Here is an 18621-nt window from a genome sequence, read left to right as displayed (position 1 = left end):
TACAAGATTCTCCACATAAAAACGATCTAGCTCCATGCTAATGGGTAGGAAAAAACAGCAGAAGAGGGATCAAGTACTTGGGCTCCATGGAACATAACGACAATAATTTTTTTAAAAATAAATAAATGAATATATTTCTAATGATGTAAAATGGAAAAAATCTGAAAATACAAAAAACCGAAATGTCCTACATAAAGCCACTACTCAACAAGAACAACTATTTAATTTTGAGAAAATAATAAAATCAAATTTCAAAAATGTAGGCATTTTAAACAAAATAAATGTTCCAAAGGGGCATTAAGAGAAGATATTAACTATATCAATAATCAAATATATCTTATCGCTACTTTTCTGCTACTTGCCAGCCACCATCATCTCACTGTCAACAGACTCTCATCATCAAATAAAAGAAACACTATTTCATTTTTTTAAAAAGTCACTAGTTTAACAAACTACAGTCAACAAAAAAGAAAAAGAAAACTTTAAAAATAAATTAGTAGTGAGAAAAAGTTCAATTTAACAAACCAGTAACATTTAAACTGATGAAACATGAACCATTTCCATGCTGAGCAGGTCATCTTAGAAACCACAACACCAAATTTGTCAAACACTGTGCTATGCCACAGTGCCAGCCCCTGCTTTTACCTTAAAGTATAAACTTGTCCATAAGATCAATAAAAATATGATGTGAAAGGAAAGAAACCAGGGGTTAGTGCTGTAGCAAAGCAGGTTAAGCTGCTGCCTGCAGCACTGGCCCCACCTGGACACTGGCTCAAGTCCCAGCTGTTCCACTTCTGATCCAGCTCCCTGCTAATGGCCTGGGAAAGCAGTGGAAGATGAAACAAGTGCTTGGGCTCCTGTATCCACATGGGAGATCCAGAAGAAGCTCCATGCCCCTGGCTTCAATCTGGCCCAGCCCAGGCTGATCCAGCATTTGAGGGATCAACCAGCAGATGGAAGAACTCTCTTTCTCTAACTCTCAAATAAAATAAATCTTTTTAAAAAGAAAGAAAGCCAAATATGTGAGAAAAATCACATTAAAGAAAACCATACCCGAACATTTCATTTTAAAAAACTTCCAGCACCATGCAAGTTTCAAAAGATAGCAGAGTTGGGGCCAGCGCTATGACGTAGTGGGTAAAGCCGCCACCTGCAGTGCCAGCATACAATATGGGCGCCGGTTCCAGATCTGGCTGCTCCACTTCCGTTCCAGCTCTCTGCTGTGGCCTGGGAAAGCAGCACAAGCTGGCACAAGTCCACGGGCCCCTGAACCCACATGGAAAGACCCGGAGGAAGCTCCTGGCTACTGACTTCATATCGGCAGAGCTCCAGCCGATGAGGCAAACTGGGTAGTGAACCAGCAGATGAAAGACCCCCATCCCCCCTCCCGCTCCCTCTCCTTCTCTCTGCGTGTGTAACTCTGATTTTCAAATAAATAAATAATTTTTTTTTAAAAAAAGATAGCAGAGTCTTTTTAATGCAAAAAATAAAAAAGGGACTGGTTTCCAGTCTAGAGATGCTCCTGATGGCTCCAGGTCCCTACTCCTGCTTCCTGCCAAGGAAAATCCTGGGAGCCTAGTTAACTCACCAAATTGCTGCAATGGCTGGAGCTAGGCCAGGCCAAAACCGGGAGTCAGGAGCCTCTTCCAAGTCTCCATACATGGGTGCAGGGGCCCAAGAACTAGAGCTATCTTCCGTTGCATTCCCTGGTACATTATTAGGGAGACAGACTGGAAGCCAGGACTCAACCTGGCGCCTATGTGGGATGCAGGCACCACAGGCAGCAGCTTAACCCAGTACAGCATAGTGCCAGACCCATAATAACCATATTTCATTGTGTCATAAAAGCCACACATTTTTCATTAGAGCAGTGCTGCAAATACAGCACAGAACTAACACGAACCACACAAGACTAAAGATCTTCTATACTTAAAAAAAGGACAGGGGTCACAGAGGCATTTGGCACAAAAACTAACAACTGGTTGGGAGACCCGCGCAGTGGCATGGAAGCTAATCCTCTGGATACGCCACTGGAATCCCATATGGGCACCAGATCGAATCCCCACTGCTCCTCTTCCAAACCAGCTCCTGGCTTTTGGCGTGGAAAAGCAGTGGAAGATGACCTAATTAACTAGGCCCCTGCCACCCACATGGGAGATCCAGAAGCTCCTGAATCCTAGCTTCAGATCAGCTCAATTCCAGTCATTACAGCCATTAGAGGAGAGAACCAGCAGATGGAAGACCTTTCTGTCTCTCCTTCTCTCTCTGTAACTCTACCTCTCAAATAAATAAATAAATCTTCAATTAAAAAAAAAAAAAAAACTAGTTCAAGTTCTGGCTCTGCTTCCAAATCCAACTTCCTATTAATGTGCCTCCTGGGAAGTAGCAGTTCATAGTTTAAGTACTTAGGTACCTGCTACCCACATGAGAGACTCAGATTGAATCCAATGTCCCCAGCTTTGGCCTGGCTTAGCCATAGCTATTATAAGCATGAGGAGTAAACTAGTTGATGAGAGATGTGTCTCTGTGTCTCTCTGCCTTACGAATAAATAAAAAAGTATCAGTAAGCTATATGGAAACTTTAAGCAACGTAAGTCACAAGTTACTAGAGTACCCAAAAAAGAATGGGAGAAAACTAATAAAAAAATTATAAAATTAATGAAAACAGTAAGCCCACATATGTAAGAAGTTCAAGTAACCCCAAGCGTAAGAATGTGAAGAAAACTACATGAATTCAATTAATCACCAAACTGGTTATTTATTAGTATCAATGATTAAAAGAAAATATTGAAAGAAGTGTTGTTTTTTTTTTTTCCCTTAAAGAGGATATCTCACGGGAGCCAGCACTGTGGCATAGCAGATAAAACTGCCGCCTGCAACACCAGCATATAGGTGCCAGGTCAAGTCCCAACTGCTCCACTTCCAATTCAGCTCCCTGCTAATAGCCTGGGAAAGCAGCAGAGCATGACCCAAGCGCTTGGACTCCTGCAACCACGTTGGGAGACCTGGAAGAAGCTCCTGGCTCCTGGCCTAGTCCAACCATTGTGGCCATCTAGAGAGTGAACCAGCAGATAGAAGAAATAATCTCTCAATCTCTCTCTCTCATTCTCTAACTCTTTCAAATAAATAAATAATAAAAAATTAAAAAGCATATCCTACATACCAAAAAATCAAAGGATGAAAGCAAAGCTCTCTCTGGAAACAATACAATATAGAAACCAGAGAGGATAACAAACCTTCAACCTAAAATTCCACAACTCAAAAAAAATTTTTTTTGAAAATAAATTAAAATATAGACGATTTCAGATGAAAAAGTTAAAAGAACAATTCATTAGCAGACCAAGACTAATATAATGCTGCAAGATATTTTTTAGGCAAAAGAATACAACCAATGAAAGGTGGATATACAAGAGGAGGAGTACAAACCAATTGTGAGTGGTAACAACAGTAAAAATGTAGCAAAAGCAGGGGCTGGTGATGTGGCATAGTGGATAAAGCCATCGGCTGCAGTGCCGGCATCCCATTTGGGCACGAGTTTGCTCCACTCCCCATCCAGCTCTCTGCAATGGCCTGGGCAAGCACTGGAGGATGGCCCAAGCCCTTGGACTCCCACACCCACATGGGAGACCCAGAAGAAGATCCTGGCTCCTGGCTTCAGATCAGCACAGCTCTGGCCATTGCAGCCAACTGGGGTGTGAACCGGTGTATGGAAGACCTCTCTCTGTCTCTCTCTCTCTCTACCTCTCCTTCTCTCTGTGAAACTCAGACTTTCAAATTAATAAATCATTGCAATAGGAAGGAAGGAAGGAAGGAAGGAAGGAAGGAAGGAAGGAAGGAAGGAAGGAAGGAAGGAAGGAAGGAAGGAAGGAAGGAAAAAAGCAGTCAATGTTGAAGAAGTGTTAATTATTTTAATTTCCTTAAAAGGTAACTGATGATTTAGACCAAAAACTACAACAGTGAATTTTGAGGTTTATAACGTGCCTTTATAATGTGCCTTTAAAAAAAAAAAAGGCACAAAAGCCAAAATTGTAGGAATGAAGTACAGAGCTGTATGATTCTTATCCTGTATGTGAAGTATTAAGATGTGGGTTCAGATAAATTAAAGGTGTTGTAATGTAAATAAACTCTAATATAACCAATGGTACAACAAAGAGTTACTGCTAATCTGATAAAGAAGACACATACTAGAGCACTCAGGTTAGAGTCCAGGCCCCGATTCCTGATTCCAATTGTCCTACCAGTGCAGACCCTGGAAGGAAGCAGGTGATGGTTACAGTAGGTGGCTCCCTGAGATTCACATTGGATACTGAGATTAATACATTCCTGACTCCTGACTCTGCTCCTTGTACAGTCCCTGCAGATTGTTGTGGCATGTGGGGAATGAATCTAACAGTAGGATTAGTATCTGTCTCTCTCCCCACCCTGTTTCTGTCTCTGCATATCAAGTAAAAATAAATTTTGAAAGAAGAAAAGTATATAGCTAATCACACAATACATGAAAATTCTCTAAACATCAAAATTTAATGGCTAGCCGGTACCACAGCTCACTAAGCTAATCCTCCGCTTGCAGCGCCGGCACACCGGGTTCTAGTCCCGGTTGGAGCAACGGATTCTGTCCCGGTTGCTCCTCTTCCAGTCTAGCTCTCTGCTGTGGCCCGGGAGTGCAGTGGAGGATGGCCCAAGTGCTTGGGCCCTGCACCCACATGGGAGACCAGGAAAAGCACCTGGTTCCTGGCTTTGGATCTGCGCGGTGCTCCAGCCGCAGCGGCCACTGAAGGATGAACCAACGGAAAAAGGAAGACCTTTCTCTCTGTCTCTCTCTCTCACTGTCCACTCTGTCAAAAAAAAAAAAAAAATGTAATGGCAAAGATTGCAACAATGTACTAAAAACCTGACTATATGCTACTCCAAAGAAATCCATTCTAAATACAAAAATATGAAGAGATTAAAAATAAAAGTATGGGGAAAGTAGGACCGAGCTGAATCAGAAGATAACTAAATTCAATGTATTAATATTAACAATGGGGGGCATTTGGTATAGTGGTTAAAACACATGGCCGGTGCCGCGACTCACTTGGCTAATCCTCCGCCTGTGGCGCCAGCACCCTGGGTTCTAGTTCCGATTGGGGCGCTGGATTCTATCACGGTTGCTCCTCTTCCAGTCCAGCTCTCTGCTGTGGCCCGAAAGGGCAGTGGAGGATGGCCCAAGTGGTTGGACCCTGCACCCGCATGGGAGACCAGGAGGAAGCACCTGGCTCCTGGCTTTGGATTGGCGCAACGCACCGGCCGTAGTGGCCATGTCGGGGGTGAAACAACAGAAGGAAGACCTTTCTCTTTCTCTCTCTCTCTCTCACTGTCTAACTCTGCCTGTCAAAAGAAAAAAAAAAATACCACTCGAGGGATCAGCGTTATGGTATAGCAGATAAAACTACCATCTGCAGTGCTGGCATCCTATATGGGCACTGGTTTGAGACCCAGTGGCTCCATTTCTGATATGGCTCTCTGCTATGGCCTGGGAAAGAGGTAGAAGATGGCCCAAGTCCTTGGGCCACTGCACCCGTGTGAGAGACCCAGAAGAAGGTCCTGACTCCTGGCTTCAGATCAGCTCAGTTTCAGCAGATGCAGCCATTTGGGGAGTGAACCAGCAGATGAAGATACCTCTCTCTCTCTCTCTCTGTCTCTGTCTTTGTCTCTGTCTCTGTCTCTCTGCAGCTCTGCTTTGCAAATAAATACATACATACATACATACTTTAAATATATATAGGCAGGCTGGCACTGTGGCGTAGCGGGTAAAGCCGCTGTCAGCAGTGCCGGCATCCCATACAGGCAGCGGTCTGGCTGCTCCACTTCTGATCCAACTCTCTGCTATGGCCTGGGAAAGCAGTAGAAGACCCAAGTCCTTGAGCCCCTGCACCCACGAGGGAGATCAGGAAGAAGCTCCTAGCTCCTGGTTCCGGAAAAGTGCAGCTTCAACCTCTGCAGCCAACTGGGGAGTGAACCACCAGATGGAAGACCTCTCTCCCTCTCTCTCTGCCTCTCCTTCTCTATCTGTGTAACTCTGACTTTCAAACAAATAAATAAAGCCCTTCTACACACATACACACATGCACACACTTGGACACCCACATCCTATGTTGGAGTGCTTAGTTTCAAGACCCAGCTCTACTACTAACTCCAGGTTCCCCTCGTAGGCAGCAGATCATGGCCCAGATACTTGGGTCTTTGAGAACCATATGTGAGACCAGGATTGAGTTCCAGGCTCCTGGGTTAAGACTAGCCCAGCCCCAGCTGTTGCATGTAGTCTTTCCTCAGTCTTTCTTTCAAGTAAATAAAAATTATTTTTTTTAAAAATGTCAAGTATGTTTCAGAGCGAAGAATAATAATGAAAAGTGGTTTATTCATCAAGAAGATAGAACAACTCTATATATTTCTGCACCTAATAAGAGACCTTCAAATTAAAGAAGCAAAAACTCTACCTGGATCAAGCATCCGTAACTACTCCTAACTGGCAGAACAAAGTAATAGATAAAAAAATAAGACCTACTAAATATTTGCAAAAACAAAAAAAAAAGGCACACAATCACAGCTGAATACAACATTCTTTTGGAAAACCACTCAGAACATTTAACAAGGTAATCCATGTGTCACAAAACAAGAGTATTTTTAATTTGAAATTTATTTGAAAAAGAGAAACAGAGAGAGATCTTTTACCAGCGATTAATTCTGCAAATACCTACAACGACCAGGCTGGGCTGGGCAGAAGCCAGGCGTTGCATGTGTTTCTCACATAGGTGGCAGAAACGCAACAATTTGAGCCATCAATCTGCTGCTTCCCAGGGTCTGGATTAGTGGGAAGCGGGAATTGGAAGTAAAACCAAAACTTGAACCCAGGCTCTTTGATATGAGATGCAAGTATCCCAAGTAGCATCTTAACTGCTATGCCAGTAAGTTTAAAACAAATGATTTAATACAAAACCATTAAGTTAGAAACCAATAACATGAAGATATGCTGAAAATCCCCAAATATTTCACAACTAATACACTTCTAAGTAACCTATGGACCAATGAAGAAATCAAACGGTAAACCAGAAAGTATTCTTCAAACAAAATAAAAATGAATTTCCAACTTATCAAAATTTATAAAACAGTACTGGAAGGAATTTAGTATCATTAAATGCTGACATTAACAGTTCTGATTTCCAGTTTGGCATCTAAGGAGCTTAAAAGTATTCCCTCTGCCCAAAAATAAGTAAAAGTTGAACAAGGTGGAAAGTATCAGATTTGAAAGACATGAGATTACAAAGCTAGCCAACAGAAAAATTGGAGAAACAGGCATTTTCCCAAAGAAGAAATACAAATGGCCAACAGACACATGAAAAAATGCTCAGGATAACTAGCCATCAAGGAAATGCAAATCAAAATCACAATGAGGTTTCACCTCAATGCAGTTAAAATGGCTCTCATACAGAAATCAACAAACAATAAATGCTGAGAAGGATGTCAGGGCAAAAGTCACCCTGATGCACTAATGGTAGGAATGTAAAGCCTTACAGCCATTGTGAAGACAGTATGGCAATACATGAGAAAGCTGAAAATATTTATAATATATGACCCAGCAATCCGAATGCTGGGAATTTACGCAAAGAAAATGAAACAGCGTATGAAGAGTTTTCTGTACCACCATGTTTACTGCAAATGAATTCACAATAGCTAAGGTATGGAATAAACAGAGATGTCCATCAGCTGATGCCTGGATAAAGAAATTGTGGTGTATATATATCTATACTATGGAATACTACTCAGCCATAAACAAACAATGAAATCATGTCTTTTGCAATTAAATGGATCAAACTGGAAACCATTACAGTTAGTGAAATAAGCCAGTGCCAAAAAGACAAATACCATATATTTTCCCAGTTCTGTGGTAAGGAGTACCAAAAATTTAATATACAGGAGTGACATTTTGAGATTTGATGTAAGACTATAGCCCTTGTCTATATAATTGAGAAACAGTGTTCTGTTCTTCTTACTATTTGTTGAACTCTTAGTGTAGTAAACTTGGTGTTGAACTCTTCACCACTTAGTATACTTTATGAATATAAGAGAAACAAAGTAGATCATTGTAAAAATTGAGGGGGTGGGCAAGTGCTCTGGTGTGGTAGGTTAAGCCTCTGCCTGCTACACCAGCATGACCTATGGGCACCAGTTCGAGTCCCAGCTGCTCCACTTCCAATCCAGCTCGTTGCTAATGGCCTGGGAAAGCAGTGGAAGATTGCCCAAGTGCTTGGGCCCCTACACTCACATGAGAGACTCAGAAGCAGCTTCTGGCTCCCAGCTCGGGATCGGCCCAACTATGACAGCTGCGGACATATAGGGAGTCAACCAGCAGATGGAAGACCTTTCTCTGTCTCTCCCTTTTTCACTGTATCTGTGCTCCTCAGTTAATAAATAAATCATTTTTTAAAAATTGAGAGGAAATAAGAGAGGAAGGGTGGGAACATAGGTGGAATATATCACTATGTTCTCTCTTTTTATTATTTGACATAGATAGTAAGAGACAGAGAGAAAGGTCTTCCTTCTGTTGGTTACCCCCAAAATGGCCACTATGGCCAGATCCGAAGCCAGGAGCCACGTGCTTCCTCCTGGTCTCCCATGCAGGTGCAGGGGCCCAAGCACTTTGGCCATCCTCGACTGCATCAAAATCACAAAAGACATGATACAAAAAGAAAATCAAAGGACAATATCCATCATGAACACAGACCCAAGAGTTCCTTCAATAGTAAATAAGGAGTGAGTATTAGCCTAGCAGTTAAGATGCCAAGTAAACGGCCAGCGCTGTGGCACAGTAGGTTAATCCTCTGCCTAAGGCACTGGCATCCCATATGGGCGCCGGTTCTAGCTCTGCTTCTCCTCTTCCAATCCAGCTCTCTGCTATGGCCTGGGAAAGCAGTAGAAGATGGCCCAAGTCCTTGGGCCCCTGCACCCACATGGGAGACCGGGAAGAAGCACCTGGCTCCTGGCTTCAGATCGGCGCAGCTCCGACCATTGCAGCCATTGGGGAGTGAACTAGTGGACGGAAGACCTTTCTCTCTGTCTCTTCCTCTCATTGTCTGTAAATCTACCTCTCAAATAAATAAATAAAATCTTTAAGAAAAAAAAAAAGATGCCAAGTAAGATGCCTACAACCCACATGGGAGTACATGGTATATCTAGCCTGAATTATCTGGGCTTCTGTTCCTGATTCCAGCTTCCTCCTAAGGTTACAGGGTACAAGATCAACACAAGAAAACCAATGTGGGGTTGGAGGAATAGGAACCAAAGAATAGAATGTGTTTTAGTTTCTATTGCACACAGGATAGCTATAGTTTACAAGAACCTAATATATTTTATGAAGAACTGAGACAGAGGAACTAGAAGGCTCCAAATATGAAGAAATAAAAAGACAAAAATACAAATTACAGGGGCTGGCACTGTGGCATAGAAGACTAAGCCTCCATCTGTGGCACTGACATCCCACGTGGATGCTGGTTCGAGTCTCAGCTACTCCACTTGCAATCCAGCTCCTTGTTAATGGCCTAGAAAAGCAGTGGAAGATGGCCCAAGTTCTTGGGCCTCTGCACCTAAGAAAGAGACTCATTAGAAGCTCGTGGCCCCTGGCTTTGAATCAGCCCAGTTCAGCCACTGATGCAATTAGGGGAATAAACTAGTGGATGGAACACCCTTGTCTTTCCTTCTCTTTGTAACTCTACCTACCTCTCAAATAAATAAATAAATATTTTTAAAAAGAAAAAGAAATACTAACTACAATGACTTGATCACTGTATGCTATATAAATGTCTTAAAATATCATATATCTTGTATTTAGTATTGAGCCCTTGACATCTTAACACCTACACAACTGTCAACCTCCAATACTATTCCCCCCTTACTTAGAGACTTCAATATGCATCTAGCTTTAACAGCCTCTGATCTCTCCATTTCACGAGCTTGTCTTCTGCCCCACATCAGCCCCGTAACACTCTAGATCATATCTTAAAAGACACTGTAACTAATTGTAGCCGCTCTATAATCTTCAACTCATATCCTAATCCCTATCGCATCTTATTTCCAATACACTCTCCATTCCTCAAACAAACCTCTAAATTCAACAGGAACCATTAACCATTATTGATTATCCCTCATTCTTCATTGTCCTCATTATCATGATCCATGATTGCAACTTACCCTGTATTCACCTTCAAATCACTCACTGTATTCATATAACAAAATAATAATTTTACCAAATCCTACTCTGTCCCCACAACCATAAAGGCAGACAAGAATGGTCATGGAACCTTATGGCTACCCAGCAATCATAATACATTTCCTTAGTAAATCTTCTTTTCCACTGCTAAAGGTTTTATTTATTTATTTTTTGGAAGGCAAATAGATAGGAGGGTGCAGGAAGGTCAGGATGGAAGGAGGGAGGGAGAGACAGATCTTCCATCTGCTGGTTCACTCCCCAAATGGCTGCATCAGCTGGGGCTGCACCATGCCAAAGCCACGAACCAGGAACTGCATCCTGCTCTCCCACATGTGTGGAAGGGGCCCAAATACTCACACCATCTTCCGCTGCCTTCCCAAGGCCATTAGCAGGAAGCTGAATTGGAAGCGTGGAAGCTGGCACTCAAACCTGTATTCTGTTGAATGGGAACACAACACTGGCTCCTCTTTCCCATTTCTATGGCTAATTATTTCAAACCTTTATGTTTATTCAGTCTATTAACAATAAAGAGAAAGAAAAAAAGCAAAAAACAAAAACAAACAAACAAACAAAAAAACAATAAAGAGAAAGAGAGACAGTGAGAGGGCTCACATCTACTGGTTCACTCCCAATTGGCCACAATGGCCATGGCTGGGCCAAGCAGAAACAAGGCGGCAGGAAAAAAAAAAGTGCCCTTCAGCCAGCGCCACAGCTCAATAGGCTAATCCTCTGCCTGTGGCGCCAGCACAACAGGTTCTAGTCCTGATCAGGACGCCGGATTCTGTCCCGGTTGCCCCTCTTCCAGGCCAGCTCTCTGCTGTGGCCCGGGAGTGCAGCAGAGGATGGCCCAAATGCTTCGGCCCTGCACTGGCATGGGAGACCAGGAGAAGCACCTGGCTCCTGCCTTCGGATCAGCGCAGTGCGCTGGCCGTGGCAGCCATTGGAGGGTGAACCAATGGCACTCTCTCTCTCACTGTCCACTCTGCCTGTTTAAAAAAAAAAAAAAAAGTGCCCTTTATCATCTCCAACAAGATGATTTCTCCAACAAGTCATCACCTATTTTTCTGCTCCTCCTTATAGCAAAGCTCCTCAAAGCAATCATTTACATTCTGACTTACCCCATTTTCTTTTTTTTCTAATTAACTTATTTATTTGAAAGGCAGAGTTACAGAGAGGCAGAGACAGAGAGAAGGGTCTTCCATTTGCAGGTTCATTCCCCAGTGGCCAGAATGGCCAGAAGTGGGCCGATCCAAAGTCAGGAGCCAGGAGCTTCTTTCAGGTCTCCCACACAGTTACAAGAGCATAAGGACTTGGGCCATCTTCTACTGCTTTCCCAGGCCAATAACAGAGAACCAGATCAGAAGCGGAGCAGCTGCAACTCGACCTGGTGCAATATGGGATGTGAACACTGCACAGCTGTATGTGCTAGGACACAGCGCCGAGTCCTCCCATTCTCTCTTAAACCCACTTGAATCAGGATTTTGCATCCAACAGTACAACAGAATTGCTCATCAAGGTCCCTAGTGATCTCATCGTGATTTATCCCAATACTTGCTCCCATGTTATTATATGACATTATTCACTTATTTCATTTCTTTAACTTGATTTCCAATGTAACATATCCTCTTGGTTTTTTATACCAAACTCTGGCTTCTTCTCAGATAGTTACACATTATTTTTTTGTGAAAGGCAGTTACAAAGAGAGAGAGAGGGAGAGGCATGGAGAGATCTTCCATTCACTGGTTTACTAACCAAATGGCCACTAACAGCCAGGGCTGGACCAGCTTCTCCCAGTGCCTCCCACGTGGGTTCAGGGGCCCAAAAACTTAGGCCATCCTCTCCCACTATTCCAAGTTCACTGGCAGGAAGCGAGAGCAGAAGTGGAGCACCCAGGATTCAAACCGGCACAAATATAGGCTGCTGGCATCACAGGTAGCAGTTTAACCCACTATGCCACAATGCCAGCCCCTGTTTACCCTTCTTCTTCCAGATTTTTCAATGTAGGAGGCCTGGGCCTTGAAGGCCTCCTCTTTTCTCTTCCTGGACTATCTCCTCTCAATCCAGTGTTGTGGCTTTAAATAATTTCCTATATATAGAACACTTGAATTTATATTGAAGTTGGATCTCTTTTCACAATACCAGAGGATGTATCTGCTAACCAACATCTTTAATTGGATATTTACCAGAAACCTTAATCCTAATGCATCTGTACTAAGCATCCTCGCCCCTCAAAATGTACACATCCTAATCCCTTGTTACATGGATTTACAGATGTAAGTAAGCTTGTGAATGTTAAAGCAGAGAAATGATCCTGGATTTTCTGGTAGGCACAATATAATCACATGAGACCTAAAAAGAAAAGAACAACCTATTATATCCAAAGTCTTCCCAATCTTTGTTAACAGTCACTCCATTGCTTCGCCTGGTCTTGACCAAAACTCGTAGAATCAACTTGAGATCTTCTCTTTCTCTTACAGCTATAATCTATAAGAAGGTCACATGGACTCTACCTTTAAATGTATTCAGCACCTTCTCAGCTGTTACTGCATGCACTGTTACATCTGTCTCTGGATTATTGCAATAACCTCATAATGATTTATATACTTCCCCTATTGCCTGCCTACAGTCTATACACAATGAAGCAGCTAGAGTTGCTTTCAATATTCAACTTAGACCATGTTACATTTCAGTTCAGAACCCTATAACAGCCCATTTTTTACTCAAAAAGATGAAGTTTTAGAGTAGCAATTTGACCTAACCATTAAGACACTATTTAAGGGGGCCAGCACCATGGCTCACTTGGTTAATCCTCTGCCTGCGGTGCCGGCACCTGATATGGGCGCTGGGTTCCTGTCCCAGTTGCTGCTCTTCCAGTCCAGCTCTCTGCTGTGGCCCGGGAAGGCAGTGAGTGGAGGATGGCCCAAGTGCTTGGACCCCTACACCTGCATGGGAGACTGGGAAGAAGCATGTGGCTCTTGGCTTTGGATTGGGGCAGCTCCAGCCATAGCAGCCATTTGGGAGGGTGAACCAACGGAAGAAAGACCTTTCTCTCTTTCTCACTAACTCTGTCAAATAAAAATTTAAAAAAAAAAAAAAAAAAAAAAAAGGCACTATTTAAGATATCCCCCATGGTAGTGCCTGGGTTGCTTCCTGCTAATGCAGATCCTGGGACATAGCAGCATAGCAGTGATATTTCAAATAACTGGGCCTGGCCTACTCACAGCCACTCCAAGCACATGGGGTGAATCAACATATGAAAGCACACTCTCTGTCTTGTAGTCACCCTCTCTTTGCATCTCTGCCCCTCAAATATTTATTTGAAAGGTAAAGTGAAAGATACAGAGAGAATCATCCATCTGCTGGTTTATTCCCCACATGGTCACAATGGCCAGGGTTGGACCAGGATAAAGCCAGGAGCCTGGATATCCATCTGAGTCAAGCATCTGGATGGCAGGGACTCAGATACATAATCTGTCACTTTCCATTGCTTTCCCAGGCACAAGAGCAAGGAGCTGGATCAGAAAGACCCGTGTTACTTGAAACAGCACTCAGATATAGGAAACTACATCGCTGGTGGCAGCTTAATCTACTGCACCATAATGCTCAGTCCCTAAATTAACACATTTGCAAAGAAAAAGAAAAAAAAAAAAAAAAAAAAAAAACACGTTTAGAGTGACATTTGGAAGCCAGCATCACTAGCTTCTAACCATGGCCTCATTTTCTACTGCCATTTCTCTACTTGCTTACTCTGTCACAGCCACTTTTCTATTCCTCCATTCATTTTCATATTAACCACATGATGAAATCCTAGTAATAACTAACAAAACCAAGTAAGACCTGTTATGAATGAAAACCATTCTAATTGCTTTGCATGTATTAACGCATTCAATTTCACTACTCATGTCCCCCATTTTAATAAGTTAATTGTTAACCTAACCACTGAAACAATAAATGGTAAAGCCAGATTTGAAAATCCAGGTGGATAAAGTCCACCCCACAGCCCAAATTCTTAAACTCAATGATGCTGTCCACTTACTAATCTAACTAAGCAGTCTTTGGAGACAAGTATGGAGGAAACATAATGTATGATAAAGGGAGAAGAAGCCTAAGGGGCTGGCGTTGTGGTGTAGCAGGTAAAGCCACCACCTGCAGTGCCGGCATCGCATATGGGCACCGGATTGTGTCCCAGCTCCTCCACTTCAAACCCAGCTCTCTGCTATGACCTGGGAAAGCAATAGAAGATGGCCCAAGCCCTTGGGCCTCTGCACCCACGTGGGAGACCCTGAAGAAACTCCTGGCTCCTGGCTTCAGATCAGTGCAGCTCCAGCCGTTGTGGACAATTGGGGAGTGATCCATCAGATGGAAGACCTCTCTCTCTCTCTCTGCCTCTCCTTCTCTCTGTGTGTAACTCTGACTTTCAAATAAATGAATAAATCTTAAAAAGAAGAAGAAGAAGAAGAAGAATCCTAAGTGTTTCATGAACAGTTAAAGAGGCGAGAAAAATTAGGATCTGGACACTGGAAATGACAACACATCTCACACCTTAGGGTTAAAAAACGAAACATAAATAGCTCTTATATAAGCAAAACATGACACTTAAAACTTACTTTTTCTGTAGTAACAGTCAAGGATGGAACTAGTGCAGGTGATGGTTCTGGTTGCTTTTTATGTTTCTGTTTGTGTTTGTCCTTTTCTTTATATTTCTAAAAATAAATAGAAGCAAAATTAAATTTAAATCATAATCCATATATATCCAAAAAGATATTCTTTTGCAAGTATTTACTAATTTTAAAAATTTACAAATACTCATCTCAAAATCTTTATAAAAAGTATTGCACTGATCATGGTGTCATTTTATATATAAACAAGTAATAGTCATGTAAGTCATTTTTACATGACTTCTGCTCCCTTATTCATGATCAATCTAAAAGAGTAACAATAAACAACTAAAGTCCACAGTTATCTTTGAAATTTATATTTGGCAAAATATACACTATTTCTTGTCCCATGTCATAGACACTTTTTTAAAAGCAAAGTTTATGCTGGATTTTCTTAATTAAATTTTGATTTATTTGAAAGGTAGAGTTGGGGAAAGGAGGTATCTCCCACCCAATGGCTAAAGAAGCTAGTTGATATAGCTCAATTCACAACAGCTAAGGTACGGAATCAACCCAAATGTCCATCAACTGAAGACTGGATAAAGAAATTATGGGATACACACAACATGTAATACTGTACAGTGGTTAAAAAAAAACAGTCCTTGTCTCAACTGTTGAGAAGCAGTTTTTTTTTCATACTATTTGTTGAAATCTTTACTTAGTAAAGAGTTAATCTTATGTGTATAAAGTTAAGTGAAAATAGATCTTAGTAAAAAGTAAGAATGGGAATAGGAGAGAGAGGAGGAAGAAGAGTAGCAGCGCAGGTGGGAGAACGGGTAGGGTGGCAATAATCACTATGTACCAAAGTCGCATTTATAAGTTTTTATAGCTTAAATAAAAGGTTTCAGGGTCGGGGGAGGAAAAAGAAGCCAGATGAGAGATACAGCACATCATTTTGCTTTGATCATAAGAAAACTCTCAAAGAATACAGGGTCTGTAGCATCCCTGCCCTGGCTTCAAAGAACATGGATTAGAGAATCAGAGTGAATGAATCACACAGGCCAGCTCTCTGCTGTGGCCTGGGAAGGCAGTGGAGGATGGCCCAAGTGCTTGGGCCCTGCACCCGCATGGGAGACCAGGAGGAGGCACTTGGCTCCTGGCTTCGGATCAATGCAGCACGCCGGCCACAGCAGCCATTTGGGGGGGTGGGGGGGGTGTTGAACCAACAGAAGGAAGACCTTTCTATCTCTCTCACTGTCTAACTCTGCCTGTCAAAATAAATAAAATAAATAATAAATAAATTAATGCTAATAAGAAAATAGCAGAATCCAGAAAATTCGCTGTAAGAATAACTACAGACTAAAAATTTCAGAATATTCTAATATTGGAAACATGGTGTAAAGAACTATATCTTTAATTTTAAGACTAAAAAAGTTACAACTGATACATTAAAGTGTTAAGAGATAGGCAACATTAAAATGTTAAGAGATAGTAAGAGGACAAATGTACCCTCAAAAATTCAAAATGGGGGCAGGCATTGATTTAGCAGGCAAAGCCACCTCCTACAATGCTGGCATTCCATATGGGCACTGGTTTGAGGCCCAGCTGCTCTTCTTCTGCTTCACAGCCCAGTTAAAGTGCCTGGGAAAGTAGCAGATGATGGCTCAACTGCTTGGGCCCCTGCTACCCACATGGGAGACTCAGATATAGTTCCACGCTCCTGGCTTCAGCCTGGCCTAACCCTGGCTGTTGTGGCCATTTGGGGAGTAAACCAGCAGATGGGAGATCTCTGTCTCAGCAACTCTACCTTTCAATAAATTAAAAAAAAAAAAAAAAAAAAAGATAATCATGTATAAAGATAACTTGTGTTTCTGAATAATCTCATCTAATAAATGAGCAACAGAAGGTATACTTAAACATCTAAGTCCACAAAATGAAACTGGAAAAAAAAAAATCTTCAAAAATTCTATTATAGAATGTGTAACACCAACAATTTTGGGGGTTGAGACTAGTACAAGGCAAAGGGAAAATAGAGTGGGAGGGGAGGTGTCATTAGTAATCTCCATGTAAACAGCAATATTCTAGTCTCATTATTTATGTCCTTAAGTTCTGGCTCCTAAACTACGTATTTTACAAATAGGATAAAATTAGAAATCTCTTTCACACGTCGTTCACAATGAGGTTGTGATGCTAATAGACATATTTTTCCGGGAAAAAAAAGGGGGGGGGGCCTCCTAGAGCAAACAATGGGTTTCGAAGTAAGCTATGGAAAGGAGTAGCAAACAGGTGAAAAATTGTACAGTCAACCAGGTAACAAGTCCTGAGGCCCATATACCCATGAGGGAGACCCAGAAGAAGTTTCTGGCTCCCAGCTTTGGATCGGCACAGTTCCAGCCATTGTAGCCAATTTGGGAATGAACCAGCAGATGAAGACCTCTCTCTGCCTTTCCTTCTCTCTCTGTGTAGCTCTTTAAAATAAATAAATAATTTTTTTTAAAAAAGGTTAAAGTTGGTACGGACAGTGAGAAGATGTAGTACCTCACAAGAAAATCCATGCCAGGCCAGCTAGCAGGAGCTACAGACCTACAGTGAATTACAACCGAGTTCAGTTACAGACTAAATCCATTATACAGACTGCTGATACTTTTTAGGTTGTCACTGACATTTCCAACACCTGCTTGCTATACCACTAACACCCAAAGATCAAGATCAGTTCACATGTTCGAAGTGCTTCCCCAGAAAGACCTAAACTCCCCTACCATTTGCCACAAATAGGTAAGTATTTCAGAATGGAGGACTACTGCCTCCAATTTTCCAAACTTTTCACAACTGATTGGTAAGTCACAAGTCTTAGTCTCAAAAGATCTGACTGTGATATTATCACACTTCTGCCAAGAGTTGCCCCCCCCCCCAAAAAAAAAGAAGAAGAAGAAGAAAACAAAAGAAAGTGCAGATGGAATTCAAATACCTGAACCACAAGTTTCTGGAAACTACAGGACTAGATTCACAAAGCCAGATTCCTCTCCCAGGGAAGAAAAAACCATGGTCACTTCAGGCTTTCACATTCAAAGAAGAAACTTAGCACATTATTCAATTCTTCAATTAGCAAAGGCTACATGTGGCTGACTTCAACATTCTACTGAGTACTTTTACCTATCCTGCAAATATGAATCCTTTGAGAAGATCAAGACAATTGGCTGTGCTTGATACCATGCAACAAGTTGTATGCAATACACTTTACCTTTAAAAGCTACAAGTTTCTATGAAAAAAGATTTTGTCAAAGAATCGTTTGGCAAAAAGTTTACACCTACAGGAACTCATTGGGGTTTTGGATTTACTGTGTCCAGCACAGGATATCCCATGTACTCTTTTTGAAAATCAACTATTACCTTGCTATTGTTGAAACAGAATTCCAGACCCATGGAGGCCTGTTGACTCTCCAGGCCAAGACACAATGCTAGTCAGACTCAAGGATGTGACAAGGACCCCAAAATCCTCACTTGTCAAATGGAAATGGTATATTCAGGAACCCAACTGGTGTGGCTCCTGAAGCACCTCAGCTTTAATTCACAAATGACAGGTATCTACTTCACTACATGATGTAAAGTTGCTTTCTAAATGCAGATCCTGATTCAGAGCTCCCCCTAAATGGGGAGAGTTTGGCTAATGGTCCAAGTAAGCTGAAATGCAATGGTGTCCTCTGGATTGGTGCAGCTATTCAACCTTAGTACATGTGATGTGGATGCAAAGTTACATGTAATCACTTTGTAACAGCAGAA

At 42.0% G+C, this 18621-nt stretch overlaps 1 protein-coding gene across 50 annotated transcripts in view; it reads right to left on the bottom strand.

The window, feature by feature from the left end:
• MLLT10 (MLLT10 histone lysine methyltransferase DOT1L cofactor) overlaps positions 1-18621 on the bottom strand; it is a 217488-nt gene that overhangs the window by 74313 nt on the left and 124554 nt on the right. For all 50 annotated transcript variants that reach the window (XM_070055479.1, XM_051820635.2, XM_051820633.2 and 47 more), the window contains one exon: positions 14851-14946. In XM_070055479.1, coding sequence (XP_069911580.1) covers positions 14851-14946 — 96 coding nt within the window. The remainder of the gene's footprint in view (positions 1-14850; positions 14947-18621) is intronic.

This window comes from Oryctolagus cuniculus, chromosome 13 (genome assembly GCF_964237555.1).
Source record: "Oryctolagus cuniculus chromosome 13, mOryCun1.1, whole genome shotgun sequence".
Taxonomy (NCBI): Eukaryota; Metazoa; Chordata; class Mammalia; order Lagomorpha; family Leporidae; genus Oryctolagus; species Oryctolagus cuniculus.
The sequence above is the reverse complement of the archived record's forward strand: the minus strand, read 5'-3'. Positions and strand labels throughout refer to the sequence as shown.